At 41.7% G+C, this 20,477-nt stretch overlaps 1 protein-coding gene across 1 annotated transcript in view; it reads left to right on the top strand.

Annotated features, from left to right (window-relative positions):
• LOC149081396 (QRFP-like peptide receptor) overlaps positions 1 to 19,448 on the top strand; it is a 40,761-nt gene extending 21,313 nt beyond the window's left edge. The window contains exons 3-5 of the mRNA XM_089238213.1: positions 9,724 to 10,084; positions 16,787 to 17,143; positions 18,096 to 19,448. Of these exons, the coding sequence (XP_089094339.1) occupies positions 9,724 to 10,084; positions 16,787 to 17,143; positions 18,096 to 18,518 (1,141 nt within the window). The 3' untranslated portion in view covers positions 18,519 to 19,448. The remainder of the gene's footprint in view (positions 1 to 9,723; positions 10,085 to 16,786; positions 17,144 to 18,095) is intronic.
• The last annotated feature ends 1,029 nt before the right edge of the window (positions 19,449 to 20,477 follow it).

Raw genomic sequence — 20,477 nt, 5'->3', positions numbered from 1 at the left:
CGGCCGAAATAACGGGAATATGCTGCAAAATACGGGTCATATGGTCACAGTTCATATATACGTTTCTGGCCCGACAGTGGCAAAAATACCGCGTATCTGGCCCGCGGACTGAAAAGGTTGCGCACCCCCTGATTTAAAGGACAAGCCGTATATATAAGGAGGGCCGCACCTGTAGCACACACTGCTAATCAGCAAATTTGCAATTGTTTGTCTAAACAGTGTGGTTGCTGTTATTGAAAGTATGGGGGGCGGGGCAGGCGGTGCCCATTCAAGTATTACGTCCGCAGATTTTTAGCCATTTTTGACCCTCTCCTCTCCTCTCTCTTGTCAGCAAAACTCTAACCCCTCCCACCCTTGATTGCAAACAATCTCGTTAAATCTGCCCTCCATCACCTACTGCATATTTGGTATCAGAGACGTACGTAGGAGGGGGTGGTCCCCCCCCTAAGATGATTATACTTTTTGATGCGAAAAGAATACTTTTCAAAAGAATTTAAAAAATATCGAAGAAAATACATGCCCGACGCTCGTTATAACGATTTCACGTTATAGCGACCATTCCATTACAACGACCGGTGGAATAAGTTCCAAATGTTTTCATAGAATGACTATCATTTGTTTTACTTTCGATATAACGACCCTCCCAATATAGCGTTCGTCGAGACGAAGGGAGTCGTTATATCGAGCGTCGACTGTACCTTTTATTAGTTGTTATAGTCGATTTATGCTAATTTTAATGCTATTTGAAGGCCAATGACTCAAACTTTCTCTACAACAAATTCCATTGTGCCCCTACCCATAAGCCTTTTGTGCCCCCCCCCCCCCCCCATGAAGGCATGTCTGACCTTCGGGAACGCTCTGATGTCTGTATCGGATGGGGAGCGTCTGGTAATAAAAAGTAAAAGCACTCCCCTCATTGGGATTGCCCATCGGGAATATACATAGTAAGTCTGACCACCACCGTTTGACACTGCTGTAGCGAACTTTGTTATGAATGCACAGGCATCATTTTTCACATGATAACAAACCAATATATTTTTAGCTTGTGTTTTAAAGTTTTAAGCATTAATTAATAGGGAATTATGGAATGTTAATGTAGGAGTGTGTGTGGTTCTCAAGTCAATGTAAAGATGGTTGCTTATAACTCTTACAGTGGCAATCCCGAGATATCACTGAAACGAGATCCCTGAAGTGGCTCTGTAAGACATTTATCATTAGGGAGAATAATAGTTCAAGTGCCCAATAACTATCGAAAGGCTTTTTTCCGTTTTTGGCGCACCGAATAAGATGCCATTAAGAATATTTCATATCTTCATAAAGGGTGGTTGATGACGTAATCATCATCCGAACCCCCCCCCTCTCCCCCCGTCATTAAAAGTCAGCAAAGCCTCCATGCAGAAGTGTTTGAACTATAGGTGCACAATTTTTGTCCGTCCGCGGGGTCAGAAATGCGATATTACCAAGGCCCTGGCCCTGGATATGGCTACCGAGTCCATGAGCGAAAAATTTTCTACTTAGGGGTCATTCAAGTATTACGTCAGCATCGAGAGGGGGGTTTCGGATTTGCTGACTTTTGATGACAGGGGGGGGGGAAGGGGTTTGAAGGTTGCTTACATCATCAACCACCCCTTTTTGATGATATGAAATATTCTAAGCTGCTGACGGGGGGAGGGGGTCAAAAATGGCTGAAAATCAACCCCCCCCCCCCACAGCCCGGAGAGCTTTCCCTCTTGCGGGAGTTCTATGCTGGGTCGTTGTAATCATCATGCTATGTCGGGCAAGACGGGCTCCCTCTCCCCCTCTTGTGGACACGGTTCCCTTTCTCTGGGCTTACATTTAAATGGCCCTGGTCGCGCGTGTGGGTATTCACATTTTGTGTGTGTGTCCCACCATTATCTTTCTCTTTAAAAAAAAAAAATCTTTATTTCTTCGCAGAATATACTTGACCGCACTCGCTATTCGTACACTGCTATTCCTCTGAGGAGTTTCCAACGAATCGGTACACGTCGGAATTAGTTTCAAAGTGGAACCATGGATTTTAATAACCTTCAATTGATACAAGAAAGTAAAGTAATACTTGAATAAAATTGGGTGCGTAGCGACGGTGGTCAAAGTCGTTCATGCGCCATTTCGTGTTACCTCATCATGCGAATCATGTCACGATCCCGTAAATGATATCCCGTTCGCCGCATTGGATCAATTATCGGATGGGACGTGACCTGATCAATTAATCTGGATTTATGATATTCCCCTTCCTGTGTTATATGTATATCGTTCCGCGAACGATGGTTGCCACAGATTTGTTCTCTGCGAACTATAAATACTTACTCGAGACTTTATTTATAGTTGATCCGAAAAGTGGCGCGTCTCTCCATGGGAATTATCCAGTTCCTTTATTTACGGAGAGTCGAATTATCTTCTGTTTTTTATGTAGCAAGTACTACAAGTCAGCTCCATCTCCAGGCAGACTGGACACATACAGCGTGGTCATAAAATTACTTTGTCGATATACGAGCCTCCGGCTTCCGCAAAAATTGACGAATACAAACGAAATTTGAGATATATGCGCTCCAGAACGATGAAAGAACCAAAACTCTCACGGTTGCGGTCGCAGCTACAAAATTCCAAAAAATGCAAATATCAACTGCAAACGGTCCTCTGCCTGATATGATCACAAATGGATGGGAACCGAGAGACACCCAGGCTCTGGAAAAATGATCACAAATGGAGAACAACGATGCAAGTCTGAAAAATTCGAAATTTCTAAATGCATTTCGACACACTATGGGCACCGTATTCAGAGGAAAAATATAGGAGAACTGGAGAAACCGACACCCAGGCTCTGTCGCGAGAAGCAACGTAAGCACTTCGCCCCCCAGGGGAACAGGGCATCTCCGGTAAAACCAAAATTTATTGATACGTGAAAGATTACATATAGTGCAAGGAAATCAAAAATTATGTAAATCGAAGAATCAAATTAATCAAGTCAAAGTAAATTGCAACGGGCACGGATAATAAATAATCATAGAAAGTTGTATAAAATCGTATCGCAAAAGGCGCAATCAGAAATTTGATTGATCAAGGATTGTATCAAATGACAAGAAGGGCAGAGCACCTCATTCTGCACCGCTCGGGCAGTTCAATACAGTCAGTCTAATTTCTCCGAGACGTCATTAATTAGGTTTGGGATTCATCCTGCTCCTCGCTCGCAAACAGTGCCACCAGCGCACTGTCAGGGTGAAGACGCGGCGATCTCCTTAACGGCGCTGGTACTGGAGTTGCAGGAGCTGGAGGAGACGGATCCCTTATCTTCTCGGGATGTTCCTCAAGGAATTTCACCATTTTTCTTATCTTTTCCTTTGATTCCTCTCGACGTAGTATGCCAAGCGCATCCATGGTCTGTGTAGATGAGCAGCCGGCGAACAGAAGTGAAAGGGCGTCGTTTCTGGACAGCCTGTGGCGTAGTGCAGGGGCGTGTCAGGCTCAAGACAAGAGCATTTATCGCTGGCAATCACTTTAAAGCGATGTAAGGTTGCCGGGAAAGGCCCATGACCGGTGACAAATAAGATGAGCTCTCGTGACCAGCCCCTGCTCCTAGTATCTACTTTCTTCATAACTTCATGAGTTGATCTTCCTGACGCCTCCGGCATATCCCAATGCAATTGCCAATTTGCTATCATGTCCCTCCAGAGGAGTGATTTTGCGTGAGAAGCTGGGTATAAGAGTTCGTCGTAAAAGACTCCGGTATTGGTCGCTTCTTTGGCCGCCGCATCCGCAAGCTCGTTTCCCCACTGGCCGTTGTGGGCTTTTACCCAGGAGATGTGTATTGAAGAGTGAGATACAAGTATACTCTTGATCTTTCTGGCCATTGCGTCACTGAACGACATTGTTTACTGCAACAATCTTTTAACACTGGACGAGCTGGAGGAGGTTATTTGCCAAGCTTGTGTGTCGATTTCCGGTCACTACAGAAATTCACTGCCAATTGCATTCTTCGTTTCCGACAGGTGTGTTGTGTGAAAGGTGCACATTTTGAATCGTTTTTGATGTGAATGCAACGAGGGCTGCCTGCATTACCTTTTACGTACAGCCTAATTATGGTAATGCCACCTGTGGCACCATCTGTCGGCGCAATTGGTAACTAAAATTTCGAGGTTTCTGTATCAGATTTTTACGGTTTTTTAATAACATATACCACTGGTTTCATGCTTCTATCTATCACCGTTTCCGAGTTGTTTATTTTCAAAGTTGGGCGTCCTTCGTGAAACACCCTGTATCTATCGTATCGTGGCTTCGCAGGCACAGACATTTTTATGTCTGTAGTTTGTCGTGTCTGTAGATGTGAATCCGCCTTCTACTTTGTTTTTATGGGTCTCTTCGTCTGCCCCATGTAATCCAGAAGACAGTCACCAAATGGTAATAAATAAAAATGCTCCATTGTTTATTATGTGGTATTGCATCTTTCGGGGGCTTGAAACTTGCATTGCTAAGTGACCGGAAAAAGGAAAAACCATGAACGACGTTAAAACGTTACCCGAATCCCGGATCTGAATTTAGAAGTTTAATGCTGGGCAAGCCTGTTTCAACGGGAACTAAAGGGGCCCTTGGGTGGGTGGAATCGGAACGGTACCCGTTGCACCCCTGAAGCTTGGTTTTCCTAGGTGTAGGATTTCTGCGTCGTGTGCAGCATGAAGAAGGGGATTAAAAAACCTAGAATTCAGGTTTTCTCAACCAATCAGCGTTTTCACGCCGCACGCAGTGCAGATAACATGCTCCTAGGAAAACCCGACGCAGACAAAGAAAGAAGACCGCACCAATGGGTTGGTGCACTAACTAACCTCCTAACCTCCTCGGTGGAGGGCTTCCCGCAGCAGTAATGGGATCTGATTTTTGGTTGTTTCCGCAATAGTTTCTTTGCAACGTTACAACGCCGTTCATGGTTTCCTACTGCGCCGATCACTTTGCAGTGCATAAAAGTGAGAGTGTTGCCGTTGTTTCAATTTTTCGACATTTGGTTGCTGCGACCGTAATCGAAAAGAGTTTTGTTTTTCCTCTTCACTCTCCAGTGCATATTCTGTAACACCTACATCTCGAATTTCATTCGCATTCGTTGATTTTTGTTGTTGTTAGGGGGCTCGTATATCGGCCAAATTATTTTCTTTTTTTCCCCGTATATGCACATTCATCCATTCAAACCGAACGCAACTCCGGTCTATCGCCACCGAGGGCAATTTACTACCAAGTGAGTTGTGTCGGAAGTGTGAGTGCGTATAAACTTCAATTAGTGTCCTGAAATTGTTTCTTTGATAAATTATATACCTTCATTTTGGATTATAGAGAATTAGCCTACTTCTTTTCACTAATGTTAATTTTTTGCTAATTTTGGAACGATTTCATTCATTAGTTCTAAAATCATTTTTTTCATTAACTCTAAATTTCCATTGACAATGGAATCTTTTTTTTTCATTGATTCCAAATTCTCATTAATTCTTTCATTATTTCTTTCATTCATCCTATATTTCCATTACTTCTATGGGTATTTCTCTCATTAATATATTCTGTGCTTATTTCTTTCTTTACAATCCTAAATTTTCATTTATACTTGAATTAGTTCTGGAATGTTTTCTTTCATTAATTCTAATTTCCATTGACCCTGCAATCATTTCTTCAGCTCACCCTGTGCAGCAGTGTTTCAATTTTTTTTGATGACACGGAACCCGTATCGTGAAATTAAATGCATTGCTGACTTCCCCCAAAAGTCAGTTCTCCAAGGACCCTCTGCAGCGGAGGCCAATTCGAAGCACCCCCCATAAAATCAAAAATGTATTGTTTTGTGTAAGTTGGCAGATCGTAAGAAATTGTGATATGTGATAAATTATAGTTTCGCAGCAATAAATGCGTCATTCATGAAATGGTAGGGGATGAAAATGATAATGTCTTACGAAGTACTCACGGAACCCGGGGGGGGGGGGGGGGGGGTTGTCCACAGATCACAATTCGGAAAACACGGCTACCCAGCATTTCCGTTAATCCTGGGAGATTATTTCTTTCATTATTTTCATGGAAATTCTAGTTTGCACATACTTCCACAGCTTTCTTTCATTAATTCTGGAATTGTTTCTAAATTTATATTGTTAGCTCTGGAATTTATTTCTTTCATCAATTTTACATTAGTTTTGGGATTATTTCTTTTCATTGTTTCTAAATTTCCATCGGTCCTTCCTGGAATTTTTTCTATCATTCATTTCATGAAAATTCTCACTATGAACAATCTATATTCTATATATATAAAATTGATTTTCTGTGTGTGTGTGTGTGTGTGTATGTTCTCTATACAAATCTACAATTTCGGATCGATCGTCACCAAATTTTGCATATATGCCAAATGGGACCCGACTTGAACGATAGGCTACTTTAAAATTTCGTCAGTGCAGGGCAAGTGCCCCAAATGGGCAAAAAAACTGTCGGGCAACAATGGTTTTTGGGCCTCAACAATCACTTTCCGAACGTTTACTTTGGTTACCGTGGTTCCCTAGCGATGTGTTTCAGACGTGTATATGCCTTTACAATGGTTTGTCACTTCTTCAATCCGGTTAGTATATGTATAATAGTTTATGCCTTTATAATGGTTTGCCAATACTTTCAATACTACACTATACTACTATTCAATACAATTACATTCCAATACTCTCAGTAATGAGGCTTTTTGAATAGACGTCATAATCATCATCAGCATCGCTTTGAGGGTCAGGAAAAGGGTGATCCGCATAGAAACCAGTGTTAAAATTGCCGATTTTACTATAGAAATGCTGAAATTTGGTTGGGGTTTTCCACCACATCAATAATTTTAGGAATTGTATTGAATTCTCGAATACGAAGCCCATATAAAATAATTAGCCGGAACTCTACTTTCGAGTTGGATATCCATGCAATAACACATTGATTTCAACTTTTTATTTATATCTTCTCCAGCATGAAAATTAATGTCCTTTTAATATTCAACTGCATAAATTCATATAGTTTAGGTTGCTTTAAAATTAGTTACGGGCCCGTAAAGTACATCGAGAAAATTCCACAGCTTTAATTATGCATTTTTCGAAGCAGAAACGGGAAGAGATGGATAACTTGAAGTTCGGGGGGGGGGGGGATCGAAATACCTAGCATTCCTTAAAAAAGGAAAAAAAGTATGTATTCATTTCTATGTTTCTTTAAATCTAGATTTGTTTAGTTCATGAGTCGCCCAGGAAGTCGCCATATTGGTTAACTTAGACACGGTTTGCATGTCCCTCAAAGAAAGAGGGAGATATCACGTGATCCTAACAGCCTCATTGAAGAAAACCCGGGCAGCGCCAGGTATTATAGCTAGTCCTACATAAAAGAAAATGAAGACTCAGACTATTATGATAGTCTCTGAAAGTACATCATCTACACATATTATAAATCTTGAGGCAAATAATTAAAGAATTAAAATGATGATGAATGTTTTTATTTTAAATGAAAGCCATGTCTCACTAATTATCATGAAATTAGCTTATAATTACTTTGAAAAAATAATATCAATTTATAATCAAGTCCACAATATCACCAAAAAAAAATGTAATTAATAATATGGTGATACACTTTATATAAAGCTGAACATAAGCATCATTATTCGTTAGATGGCGCTTATATAAGAACATATTGGTTATTTTTACAGTCCACTCGTTTGTTACACCTCGTTCCGCATAATCCACGTTCGTTATAACGATGCCTCTCTCGTTCCGAATAAAAGGGACGTTATATCGGGAGGCCGTAATATCGAAAGTTTGAAGGGAAAAAAAAGGCTTCTTAACGGAATTCATGTTTGAACAGATTGTTAGATCAGCAAAGTCCAAAGTCTTTCTTTCACAACGTGCCAGCAAAGATTGTATGCACACTCCAGTCTAAAAAATCCGTTCTAGATGCGCTTAGACATCGCTCTCCTAGATTGTCTAAAAGTTCTTAGTTATCAAATACTTGCCAAAGGCAAGGAAAGTTGTAATTTGAAGCCGAATAATCTGTCAAAGGCAAGTTATTTTCACTTAAATTTCCGAATACACCCATCCCCCGGGAAAGCTTCGATATCTCTCTGAGATGGGAAGCGGGGTGTGTCCGGTCCTTCAATGTCAAAGGCAAGTGAAGTCGCCATTTACAGCCGAAAAATTCTCTGAAGACAAGGAAAGTTTCCATTTGAAGCCAAAAAAAAAAATTGTCAAAGAGGCAAGTCAGGTTGCGAGTTGCAACTAAAAAAAAAATGGTCAAAGGCAAGTAAAACCGCCAACAGTCACTAAAATCGCTGAAAAAATCGCCAATCGCGAAAGATGATGGATACTGCAAGTCAGAAATGTAATTTACCAAAGAAACATATACAGTCAAACCTCGTTAGTGCGTCATTCCGCTTAACGGGTCAGGTTTTGGAAGTCCCAATTGTCTTCAGGCAGGAATTGATACAGCTATGGCTTACTCCGTTTAACGAGTCACTCCGCTTACTAAGTCATATTTTTGCTCTCCCAAGAGTGACTCATTAACGAGGTTTGACTGTATATATATATATACATGTTTGACGAATATATATGAGACGAATATATTTATTTGACTGCAATTAATTATGATAGATCCATAATTATCATAACATACCGTAATTTATAAGTGATGAAAATAATCTCAAATCTGGATTTAAAAAATTCAACTGAGAGCCCCATAAGATATCGCTCTCCTTAACTGTAAACTCAACTGTTAAATATAGGACGAAAAACAGGACATTTCATAAAAAAAAAAAAAGCTGTCATGGCCGAAATTACGCGAATATTCCTGTAAAATATGGATCATATGGTCACGTTCTGTGTCAATGTCCTCATTCCTGGCCCGCGAACGGTAGAGATACCGCATATCTGGCCATCGGACTGAAAAGGTTGTGCGCCCTGCGCTAAACAGTCAAATTGTTGTGGTGGTTAATCCTTACATTGTTCTTGTATGCACCTAAAGAGCGGTGGTTTTCAGATTTTATCTATGCATATATGTGCCCTCTTCACAGAAAAAAACACACAGCCTCCATTTTCGAAACATTTATTACGCGCACAAAACATACAGGACGATCATAAGCCGGGTTTTCCTAGGAGCAGGTTTTCTGTGCCGCACGCAACGTGATCTGCCCAGCTTGACACGCCGTCCACTCACCAATAAGAAAATCAGTATGACTGTTTCCCTACAAAGCGCAACGCGGCTCACAGCAGCGCGTTACGTCGGGCGTTATTGGCGGACTGCTTCTGGAGGAGTCGAATGCGATGTTTTCTTCACTCTTGTGGTTTCTTTCCCTTCCCTTCAAACCGGAGCATGCAGACGATACAGAGTAGCTGATGCCAAGGCCATATACTTTATATAGAGACCCTAAGCTGATGCGCCACGCTAGGAAAACACAAACGCGTAGCGTGATTATGTAACAAGTTTCTTCCGACGCGAAATGACCCGGTTCGGTTCACGCGGCGCAAGAATCCTATTCCTAGGAAAACCCGGCTTTTACACAGACATAACAACAAAACCGCGGCTTTTCCCGCCAAACTCACTTTTGCCATAACTAATCTTTACAATACTGATTATTCCCCTGCGTGCCGCAGCGCCATCTACCAATAACAAAAAGGGCTATAACTAAAAATCCTACATATATATATATATATATACGTATCTGATGCCGTAACTCATTTGCAGGTACCTCGCCATCGTCCATCCCCTGGAATCCCGAATGCAGCAAACGAAACGCCGTGCCAAACGCATCCTGTTCGTCACTTGGATGGTACCCTGCCTGGTGGCGGCGCCGTTCCTGTATCCGAGCAAAGCCTACGAGAACACGCTGCCGAGCCGTTACGGCACCATAGTACGCCTGACGTGCTTCGTGACGTTGCCGGAGAAGTTCAGGAGATGGTATTACACGTTCCTGTTCTTCTTCATATACCTCATCCCGCTTTCGTTCATCGCCGGGACGTGCTTCAAAGTCGCCAAGTGCCTGCTCAAAGACATCCCTGTCCAGCGACAAGGCAGCATAAGACGACAAGAAGCCAACAGGAGGAAAGTATGTGTCTATTTTCCTGCACCAAATTTCTAAAAAATAATTTCAACTATATACTGCTTAGGGGCCGTTCAAGTGTTACGTCAGCAATTTTTCAGCCATTTTAGACCCCCTTCCCCCCTGTCAGCAAAATTCAGCATTGGGGGGGGGGGGCTCCTCTTCCCCCCCCTCCCCCAAAACGATAAAAAAAAATTTTTTTAATGCAAAAAATACTTTTAAGAAAATCGAAATTTCGAAAGTAAATCCCTTTATATATTATTAGAGCCCGGATTATATGCACTGAAAAAGTGGAAAATATGCTCTAAAAATATGCAAATATGCACTTAATAATGCAAAAATATGCACTTAATAATGCAAAAATAAGCACTTAATAATGCAAAAATAAGCACTTAATAATAATGCAAAAATAAGCACTTAATAATAATGCAAAAATAAGCACTTAATAATGCAAAAATATGCACTTAATAATGCAAAAATAATCACCTGAAATATAAATAGTCCACTTAAAATACCAAAATGTGCACTGAAAATCCCAAAATGTGCACTGAAAATCCCAAAAATACGCTTTAAACACCCCAAAATATGCACTAGAAATCTTGAGAAAGTCACATTGCGAAATATGAACAGAAAAAATGAGAAAATATGCATTAAAAAAATTACCACGCAAAAAAATGCAGACGTATTTTCAAAATGCATCTTTTCTATTTCTTCGTGCATATGTATTTACAAAAAAAAAAATATCCCCTCATAATATATATATGATACCGCATATGCAAATAACTTCTGCATATTTTTGAATTTTCGGTCTGTTGCAGCTGCTCAATAACGAAAATTTCCTTTTACAATAGCCTCCAGAAATAGCCTTTTACAATAAAACGATTAATATTCGTAAAATACTTTATAAATATATATTAACAGGGCCGTCTAAAGAGCGTCATGGGCCCCCGGGCCAAATGGTTCTTTTGTGGCCCTACATTGCAAATTCTAGAAAATTTCAAACGGGTTTTTTGTGGGGGCCCCTTTTCTTCTGAGGCCCCCGGGCCGTGCGTGGGTGGGCCCATGCGTTAAAACTTCACTGTATATTAATTCACTAAATTTCACCTGCGGGGAAAAAAATCTATGTTATATGCATTAATGCTAAAAAAGGCCAAAATATGCAAATGCATATGCGCTTATGCATTCGCATGTAATCCGGGCTCCAGTTATTATAACCAATTTTTGTTAATTTCAATGCTATTCGAAGGCTAAGAACTCAAAATTTCCTTTTAAGAAATTCATTGCGACCCGCCCTTTAAGCCAGCGGTTCTCAACTGGTGCTCCGCGGAGCAGCCCTTGGGGCTCCTCGTGCACTCTCCAGGGGCTCCGCGGCCGCTTGAGGAAAATTTAAAAAAAAAACTAGTAAAATTAAAAAAATAATAATTATAAATATTTTGAAATAGTGAAAACAAATTTTGGTGAGTAACTTTGGTGAATAATTCAGAAATGGGCCTCCACGGGCCTCCGCCATAGAATTTTTTTTACTAAAAATGGCTCCACGAGTCTAAAAAGGTTGAGAACCCTTGATAAATCCTTGGCCCGTGGACCAAATTATGGCCCGGGGGGTTATCTGACGTGGCCTGCCCCCTTTAACTCTAATTTTGTAGAAATGAACTAAGCGGTACATTTTTACAGATCGCTTAGGTAACCCATGAAACAATTCCAGAGCATGTAGGCTGCCCGTGTCACATTTTCAGGTCACTCAAGTAACCATGTGGCACATTTTTCAGATCACACAAGTAGGCCTATGGCGCATTCATAGATCACTTTAAGTGACTCGCGGCACGTCTAGAAATCCCTTGAGTGACAGTTGGCACAGTTTTAGAGCGCTCAAGCGACCCTCAGTGCGGTTCTACATCACTCAAGTTACCCTCGGCTCATTCCCACATTACTTAAGTGATCCGCGGCAAAATCACGGATCACTTGAATGATGCGTGGCACAGTTCGAGAGTACTTAAGCGGGCCCCAAACACATTTCTAGATCACTTGAAGGATCCACGAAACATTTAGAGATCACTAAAGTGGCGCTCTCTAGGAGACACATCAATAGGGAAATTTTTAGTTCAGGTGCGCCCACAAACCACAGTTCAGGATGCCATTACGACTATTTCATATTTTTTTATAAAGGGTGGTTGATGACGTAAGCATCATCCAAAGCCCCCCCCCGCCATCAAAAGTCAGCAAATCGGAACCCCCCCCCCCCCCCACCACCACATCGATGCTGATGTGGAGGGACCTGCATCACGTTAACTGCCAAAAATAATTGAATAATAATAATCTTCGAAAAAACGCAAGCGAAGGCGGTGTTTTAGGCTTCCGTGGCGCCAAGTTGGCTACAACAGGCTGCGCCTGGAGAGTTTCCAGAGACGAGAAATTCTGTCAGCACATCACTGTCTATATATCAGCGATTCCCAACGTGGGCGTTAACGCCCCCTCGAGGGGGGCGGTAGAAGCTACGGGTATAACGTAGGATCCTATAGGTTAGATTGCGATGGGAGAAAAAAAAAAATTCTGGAGAAGGGGGCGACGGGACAGAAAAGGTTGAGAAACTATGGTCGATATATATATCAGAGTTTCCCAACCTTGTGAAGGTCGCGGCACCCTTGGGAATAATATTAAAAACTTGGGGCACCCTTCCTTGAATACACAGTTTAGTTTACTACAACGAAAGTCACAGTAAAAATACATCGATAGAGTTTTGTTCGATTGATCATCGATGTGAAATTGGGATGAGAGTAATTAATTCGACTTAATTTATTTTAAGACCTTAAGTGTGGACCATAATATTTTTTTATGTATCTCCATAATATCTCGCGGCACCCTAGGGTGCCGGGGCACACCGGTGGGGAATCACTGGTCTATAAACAACTGTGGCTGAGATGCCAACAGAAAATGAAGGAACCAAAAAAATTCATCTCCAACAATTCACCGCTAGGAAAATTCATCGATAAGGAAATTCACCGACAACAGTTCAACACGAGTCAGTGATCCAGTAAGTGAGGGAGGAGGAATGGCCGAGCGAATGAATTAGTAAATGATATAGTAGATTTATATAGTGCGTCAGTGACAGAGTGTGCTTGGTATTGGTGAGTGAGCAAACTAGTGATGAGTGAGCCAGTGACATCATAGGCGGCGATAGACTTTGAAGTCTGGGGGGGGGCACGATGATGATGTCAATTCATATATGCATGCCCCCCCGTATCTCCGCCCATGAGTGACATAGAGGTAGAGTAAGTAACCTAGTGAGTGAGTGTCATGATAAGCGACCCAGTGATAGATTAAGGGATCAAGTGAGGGAGCGATTGATGGAATGAGTGACCTAGTGAGTAAGTGCGTAATTTGGTGATTGATTGCGTGGCACAGTGAGCGACCTAGTCAGTACGCGAACGACCTGGTGATTGAGTGAATGTGACAGAGTGAGTGACCTAGTTAATAAGTGAGCGATTGAGTGACCTGGCGAGTTGGTAATAGAATGAGCGACTTAGTCAGGGAGTAACAGAGTGAGTGACTAGTAATCGAGTGTATAACAGAGTGAACAACATAGTGAGTCGATCACAAAGTGAACGACATAGTGAGTGAGTGACCTAGGGAGTAAGTGAGTGACCTAGAGATCCGGTGAGTGATCGAATGACATTGTGAATGAGTAACCTGAAGAGTAAGTGAGTGACACGGTGAGCAAGTGAGTTATTCAGAGAATAAGTGAATGACCTAGTGAGTGAGTGATATAATGTCACCGTTTTTCCCTAGTGACCTAGTGAATGAGTGATAAAATAAGCAACCTAGTGAATTGGATGATATAATGAGTGACCTAGTGAGTGAGTGACAAAGGGCACGACCGACACCCCCTATAGATAAGATATTTTATCTATGGGGTTGTTGGCACACGACCCACAGTGAGTGAGTGATAAAATGAGCTAGCTACCTAGTGATTGACCGAGTGACCTTGCAAGCGAGTTAGCTAAAGTGATCGTCCGGTTTCGCTCATTCATTCACTCACGTCGAACTGATGCCGGTGAATTTTCCCAGCGACGAATTTCCCATCGTTGGACGTTGAACTTTCCCGGCGGTGAATTGCTGTCGGCGAATTTCCCGGTCACGGTTTCCATCGGTATCCACAGCATCTTCGCATATACAGACAAACCTCGTTAATGAGTCACTCTTGGGAGAGCAAAAATATGACTTAGTAGGCGGAGTGACTCGTTAAACGGAGTAAGCCATAGCTGTGCCAATTCCTGCCTGAGGACAATTGGGACTTCCAACAAAGTGGCCCGGAAAGCGGAGTGACGTGTTAACCGGGTGACGCACTAACGAGGTTTGACTGTACACCCACAGACATAGAATAAATGCATAGATTCAAACATAGAATTATATTCAGGAAACTGATATTTTCTGGATAATGTACCGAGGCGGACGCGGAAAGGAAAATTCAAGTTATACACAATTTGACATTTTTTTCACTTTTTTCCCACGCTATGTATCTATAATAGGCAAAATATGTGATTAAATACAGTCAAACCTCGTTAGTGCGTCACCCGGTTAACACGTCACTCCGCTTACCGGGTCCCAATTGTCCTCAGGCAGGAATTGGCACAGCTATGGCTTACTCCGTTTAACAAGTCACTCCGCTTACTAAGTCATATTTTTGCTCTCCCAAGAGTGACTCATTAACGAGGTTTGACTGTACAGGGCTAATTATATCTAATTTTATGGAAAAATAATTAATTTACGGATAGAAAATATCAACAAATTCCTGTTTTTCCCAAGAATTTAAAGGGCTCTTTTGATGACTTTCGCTCTCCTCATTTAATGTTCCAGAAATATTTTGGAAGGGCAGGCCATAGATGCATTGCAGGCATCCATTTCCCTTCGTACCGCTTTCCCCCTCTTCTTATATGGTCATTACGTCTTTATGAAACTTTTCACCGTGTTTGTGTGTCGGAAACATCTGCCGCTGCGGTTCTCGGGGGAAATGATACAGTCGTGAATCTAGGAAATGCTCTTTTAGGGACGTTTTTGCGTCCTAAATCCCTGTACAAGGACTCGGAACAGCTGTCGAGAACCACTTGTTCGTGGGGTTGTTTTAGCTGTTCTTATTTCCTAGAAAGCTTTTGTGTGTAACGTTCTTGAACCAATTTCCTGCACTTCTTATATATTTATAACATTTATAATATATTATTACATATGATAATGAAATGAAGGAAACAAATCTGCCAAGAATTTGCTACATTACAAATTTACAAAAATATATATATATATATTTTTTAAGATAAATGAAAAACACATATTTTACGAAATGAGTGAAACAGAAATTCAAAAAAAAAATTTATATATGTGAAGAAGAAATTTTGGTATAGTATTTTCGCATAGGCAACTGGAACACACAGGTCATCACATTCCCAATACGAGCACCCCCTTCAGAGACTATATATTTTAAGGCATCTATAAGAAGTCTCAATTCTTGTATTTAAATTTCAAAGCATTCATTAAACCCCAAACTTCATTGCAGAATCATCATGTTGTCATTTCGAAAATATAGAAGACAAATTTGTTCCCTTCTCCCCCCCCCCCCCCCCTTGTTAGCTTATACAGGGTGTCCTATAAGTGTTAATGCTGCTTTTATCTCGTAAACCGTCCATCGTAGAGGTATAGTTTCAATTTAAGAAATGCTCAAAACTCGGTCAAAAATTACCCTGTGTCAGTTTTAGGAGTGAAAATAAAGCGTGTATGTATAACAAAATAAATATACCCCCCCCCCCCCGTTCTCTAATTTCCAGTTAGAAAGTTGTGGCCTTGCCTCTCCTGAGGCCAACAAAACAAAAATACTCCAAGTTTCGAAGTGCAATATTTTTTCGCTGGGATAGCCAAATTCAAAAATCGGAGAAAATTTAGGAAAGGACAGTATAAATGAGAGAAAAGGAGCGTTGTGTCCGTTAGTTTCTGTTTCATTTCCCCGAATGTTACCGCGATTTCTCGCAAATATTGCACTTAGAAACGTGGATTTTTTTTTTTTCTGTTGGCCTCAGGAGAGACAGGGCAACAATTTCTTAATTGGAAAATGGGGGGGGGGGACTATAAAAAATTAATTTTTTTAAAATTTTATGTCACACTTTATTTTCACTCTCAGAACTGGTACAGGGTAATTTTTGAACGACTTTTGAGCTTTTTAAAAGCCTTTTGAGGAGCTTTTAAAATGGAACTAGACGTCTACGATGGACGGTTGATGAGATAAAAGCCGCATTAGCACTTACAGGACACCCTGTATATAATTGTTAAGTATCAGTTAAGTTAGACATACATTTATAGAATAAATAAAAACTGTATGATAGCAAATTTCTATTTTCAGATTTGAATTTCCCACACACCAGAAACGGATATTTCTATTTAAGAGAAATTTCCCTTGTAGAACAGTGGCAGTGATTCTCAAAGTGTGGGTCGCGGCTCCTAGGGGCATCGTCAACCGTTGACAGGAGGGTCGCGGTGAGCTGTCGATATTGGCACGAGTCGGTTCGATGCTTTGAGGACAATTGTTCTCTTTCTCTTTTAGTCTATTGTGGGGGAGCCACTGGTGACAAAAGTTTGGGAATCACTGCTTTAAAGGGATCGAATTAAGATCGATGATGGCCCAGCGGCATCATTTTCACTTGCTATACCATGTATTTCACACTGTAGGTGGCGAAGATGGTGCTGATGGTGATTTTGGCTTTCGCTCTGGCGTGGACGCCGTATTTCCTGGTGAGCATCGTGACGCAGTATCAGACGGTGAACTTCATGGAGAAACACAATTTCTTCTTCACGATGCTGTCGATCAACCTGTTCGCCTTCATCAACTCCTGCGTCAATCCGTTCATATACTGTTCGATGAGCACCAGGTTCCGCAGCGGATTCGTCAGGTTCTTCAGGCTGTGCTTCTGCGCGTGGGCGTATCCTGCTGAAAACGGATCTGCCGCCGCTGCCGCAGAAAGGTCGTCGAATCCGAACGTCGTCGGCGGGAAGAGAACTGGAGGTCAGCAGAGGTTCTTATGCAAGGTATACAGGTTGTAGACGTATTTATGCATGTGTGTGTCTCTACTTGGTTCAGAGAACCATGGTCAGGAGTACTCCTTATTATTAGAGATACCAAACCTCCAGACTGAGGTCTGTTTGGTTTTTGACCCTCCAGCCGCGGGTCGTTTTTGAATTTTTTGGTACAAAACCGCGGGGTATTTTATCCGCTCCACTGTAACGTGGTAATAGCGTACCCCGTGAAATTTTATAGAATACGTGAAACGCGGTATTCGCGTTTCCCGCGGCTAGAGGGTTAAATTCAATTGAAAAACTTGATATGTGCCTGTGAAGAGAAGTATCACTTCCGAAGCACATATTGAAGGATCGGACTTAACCCTCTTCACATCTCAGAGAGAGAGAGAGAGAGATTTAAAAACGTTCCCGAAGGATGGGTGTATTACGGAAACTTTATTAATTGAATAAACAAAAAGTTTTGTTATTCATTATTAAAGCCGGGTTTTCCTAGGAGCAGGTTTCCTGTGCCGCGAGCAACGTGATTCGCCCAGCGCGACACGCCGTCCACTTACCAATAAGAAAAGCAGTACGACTGTTTTCCTACAGAGCGTAATACGACTTACGACAGCGCTTTACGTCGGGCGTGATTGGACGACTGCTTCTGGAGGAGTCAAATGCGTCGTGCGCCGCGGTTTTGCCGATATTCTCTTCACTCTTGTGTGTTTCCTTTCCCTTCCCTTCAAACCGGAGCATGCAAACGACAGAGTAGCTCTGATGCCGAAGCCATATACTTTATATAGCCGCCCTGATCTGATGCGCCTCGCTAGGAAAACGCGTAGCGTGATTATGTAACACGTTTCTGTCGGCGCGAAATAGTCTAATTCGGTTCACGCTGCGCAACAAACCTATTCCTAGGAAAACCCGGTTTTTCAAAGAAATCTGAAAAACCTAAAATACTATAACCGTTTACGTATTTCAGGTCCCGATGATGTGCCTCGTAACCCAGTCTTCGTCGGAGAGCGGAAGTGGTGGCGGCCACGGGGAAAGCATCCACCGGACGGACACCCAGAAGACATCACTGCTCTCTACGGCTTCGAAGAAGATCAAGTCTAAAGTAATCGTGCATTACATGGCTATCAGTAACTCCAGTAAGAAGAATCCTTCCAAGGATCCGTTAGATTCCGAGATTCTAGAATGGAAAGCCATGGTACAGACAAAGACAGGTTCGGGACTTCACGCGGATATGAGAACTGGTCCGAGATGCAGTGCGAGTGTCAACGACGTGTCCGGTCTGGTAGATGACGGGGAGGCATCGGGCTCGAACAGCGCGGAACTCTGGCAGCAGATACGGAGATGCCGGTCAGTGTCCATGATGAGCAGCGAGAAGACCGGCGAAGGTTGAGAGGATTCTGTTAATTCGGTATCATCAAGGGCAGTCGAAATGGATTTGATCTTAGGCGTTTACCATGGGTGGATTTGATTCTAGTATGTGCACCAATCAAAGAACTGCGCAAAATGTTTTTTACGCATCGCAATTCGCATCATCCTCTACATTGTGTGACACAATCCCTAAATAAAACTAAACTATTCAGGAACTCATATCATTAGTGAATGAAATGCACATCAGTCAAGATGGATGCCCTAGACTTCGCACTCTATCAGTTAGTAGTGAATTTATGCGTAGTGAATATATGTAGTGAACTGAATTCATCTTGTGGATTTTACGATGATCATAACAACCATCATAAATACCATCCATAGCGTTATCTCTATGGATGGTCATTTATCACGTGCATGGACGGATCAATGCATCCCTCGAATTGATTATATGTACTGATTCAATAGGAAATGTTTCGATATATCCTTGTTTGTTCTGGTTAAGGAAGAAGGTTTCCTCTGAGGATTATTTTGCCCTGAAAACTCTCAATTAACATTGGCAATCGTATGATGATAATTGTTCAATTATAAGGCCATTTACGCCCATTCTGTTCAACCAACATATATAGGGTGTTTCGAAAAAAGTTTTCCTTTACTTTGAAATGATATAACTTGGAAGCAGTGGTAGAGATAGGAAAATGAAACAAGTGAAACGCTTGATGTGGGCAGGCCTGGAATTCCCATTATACACCGGTTTGTGAAAATAATTTTACGACTTTGGCTAATGAATGGAACAACAGCCTCGGAACGTTATCGCTAAGAAATTGGGTGATATTGTCCTTCGCAAACATGGTGAAATCGCATTAGGATAGTTTACTTTGAACTGTTATACCACATGTTTTTTGAGGTTTTCTTTTTACATATTTTATATATTTTTTTTGTATATGATGCTGGATACTCTCGAAGGCGGTTAATGGAAAAAGGACCCGTGAAAGTCGAGAAATGCAGAAAAATGTAGCGTATATTTCAAAAATGCATTAAAAACAGCTGATTTAACCCAATTTCTTCACATTTTTCAGGGTCGCATTTAAAGTATGCGCAATTTGATGCATATGCATATTTAAATTTGCAAAGTACTTGCTTTTTTTACAAGCAAAAATTGAAAAAAATTAGCATATGTACAGGGCATCCATAATTTAAAAAACTATTTTAAAGTAGCCTTCACACAGGCGAAACCAGTCATCAGAAAATTGTGGAATTTTGTGGAGGACTTCATGAAGTTGGGGATGGGAATTTGTTTCGGGGGGGGGGGGATCAGTTGCACAAGTCGCCACTAGAGGGTGTTTTATTAAGAAATGACACATTTAGTCAAACGTTTTCAACTTTTACAATTGTTAATGCAACAAAACATATTCTACATGATGGCCATCATTTTCAGATACCATGTGAAATCGCAAGATAACATGTTCCACAACTAACCGAGGTGTGTGCGGGGAAATGCTTAGAAAGCATTTAAGGTCAGGTAAAGTTCTTCGATTGTCACGAGTTACCAGACGTTTCAAATGTCCCCAAAGCCAAAAATCGCATGGATTAAGGTCTGGGGATCGGGGAGGCCATACATTAGGGAAGTGCCCGCTGATGACATGGGCTTCTGTAAAATACGTTTTAAGAACATTCTTAACACACACTGCAATGTGTGGAGGAGCTTCGTCTTGCATAAAGATTGTGTCTGCAAGGCGGTGACGTGCTTGCAGAGCCGGAACAATTTCGTTCTGTAACAGCAATGCATATCACTTGCCGGTGATCAAAAATGTCGCTGGATCTGTAGAACGTAACTCCTCGAAGAAGTAGGGTCCGAGAATAAATGATGCAGTAAATTCACACCATAGCGTCACTTTTGGTGGATGCAACGGAACCTCCAGGATCGTGTGTGGATTTTCTGGTTCCCAAATTCGGCAGTTGTGAGTATTGACTGCACCATTCA

Source organism: Pholcus phalangioides, unplaced genomic scaffold, assembly GCF_987345545.1.
Source record: "Pholcus phalangioides strain wild (caught in Gottingen) unplaced genomic scaffold, Ppha-v1.0 ptg000010l_1, whole genome shotgun sequence".
NCBI lineage: Eukaryota > Metazoa > Arthropoda > Arachnida > Araneae > Pholcidae > Pholcus > Pholcus phalangioides.
Note: the sequence above shows the minus strand (reverse complement) of the source record. Positions and strands in the feature narration are given on the sequence as shown.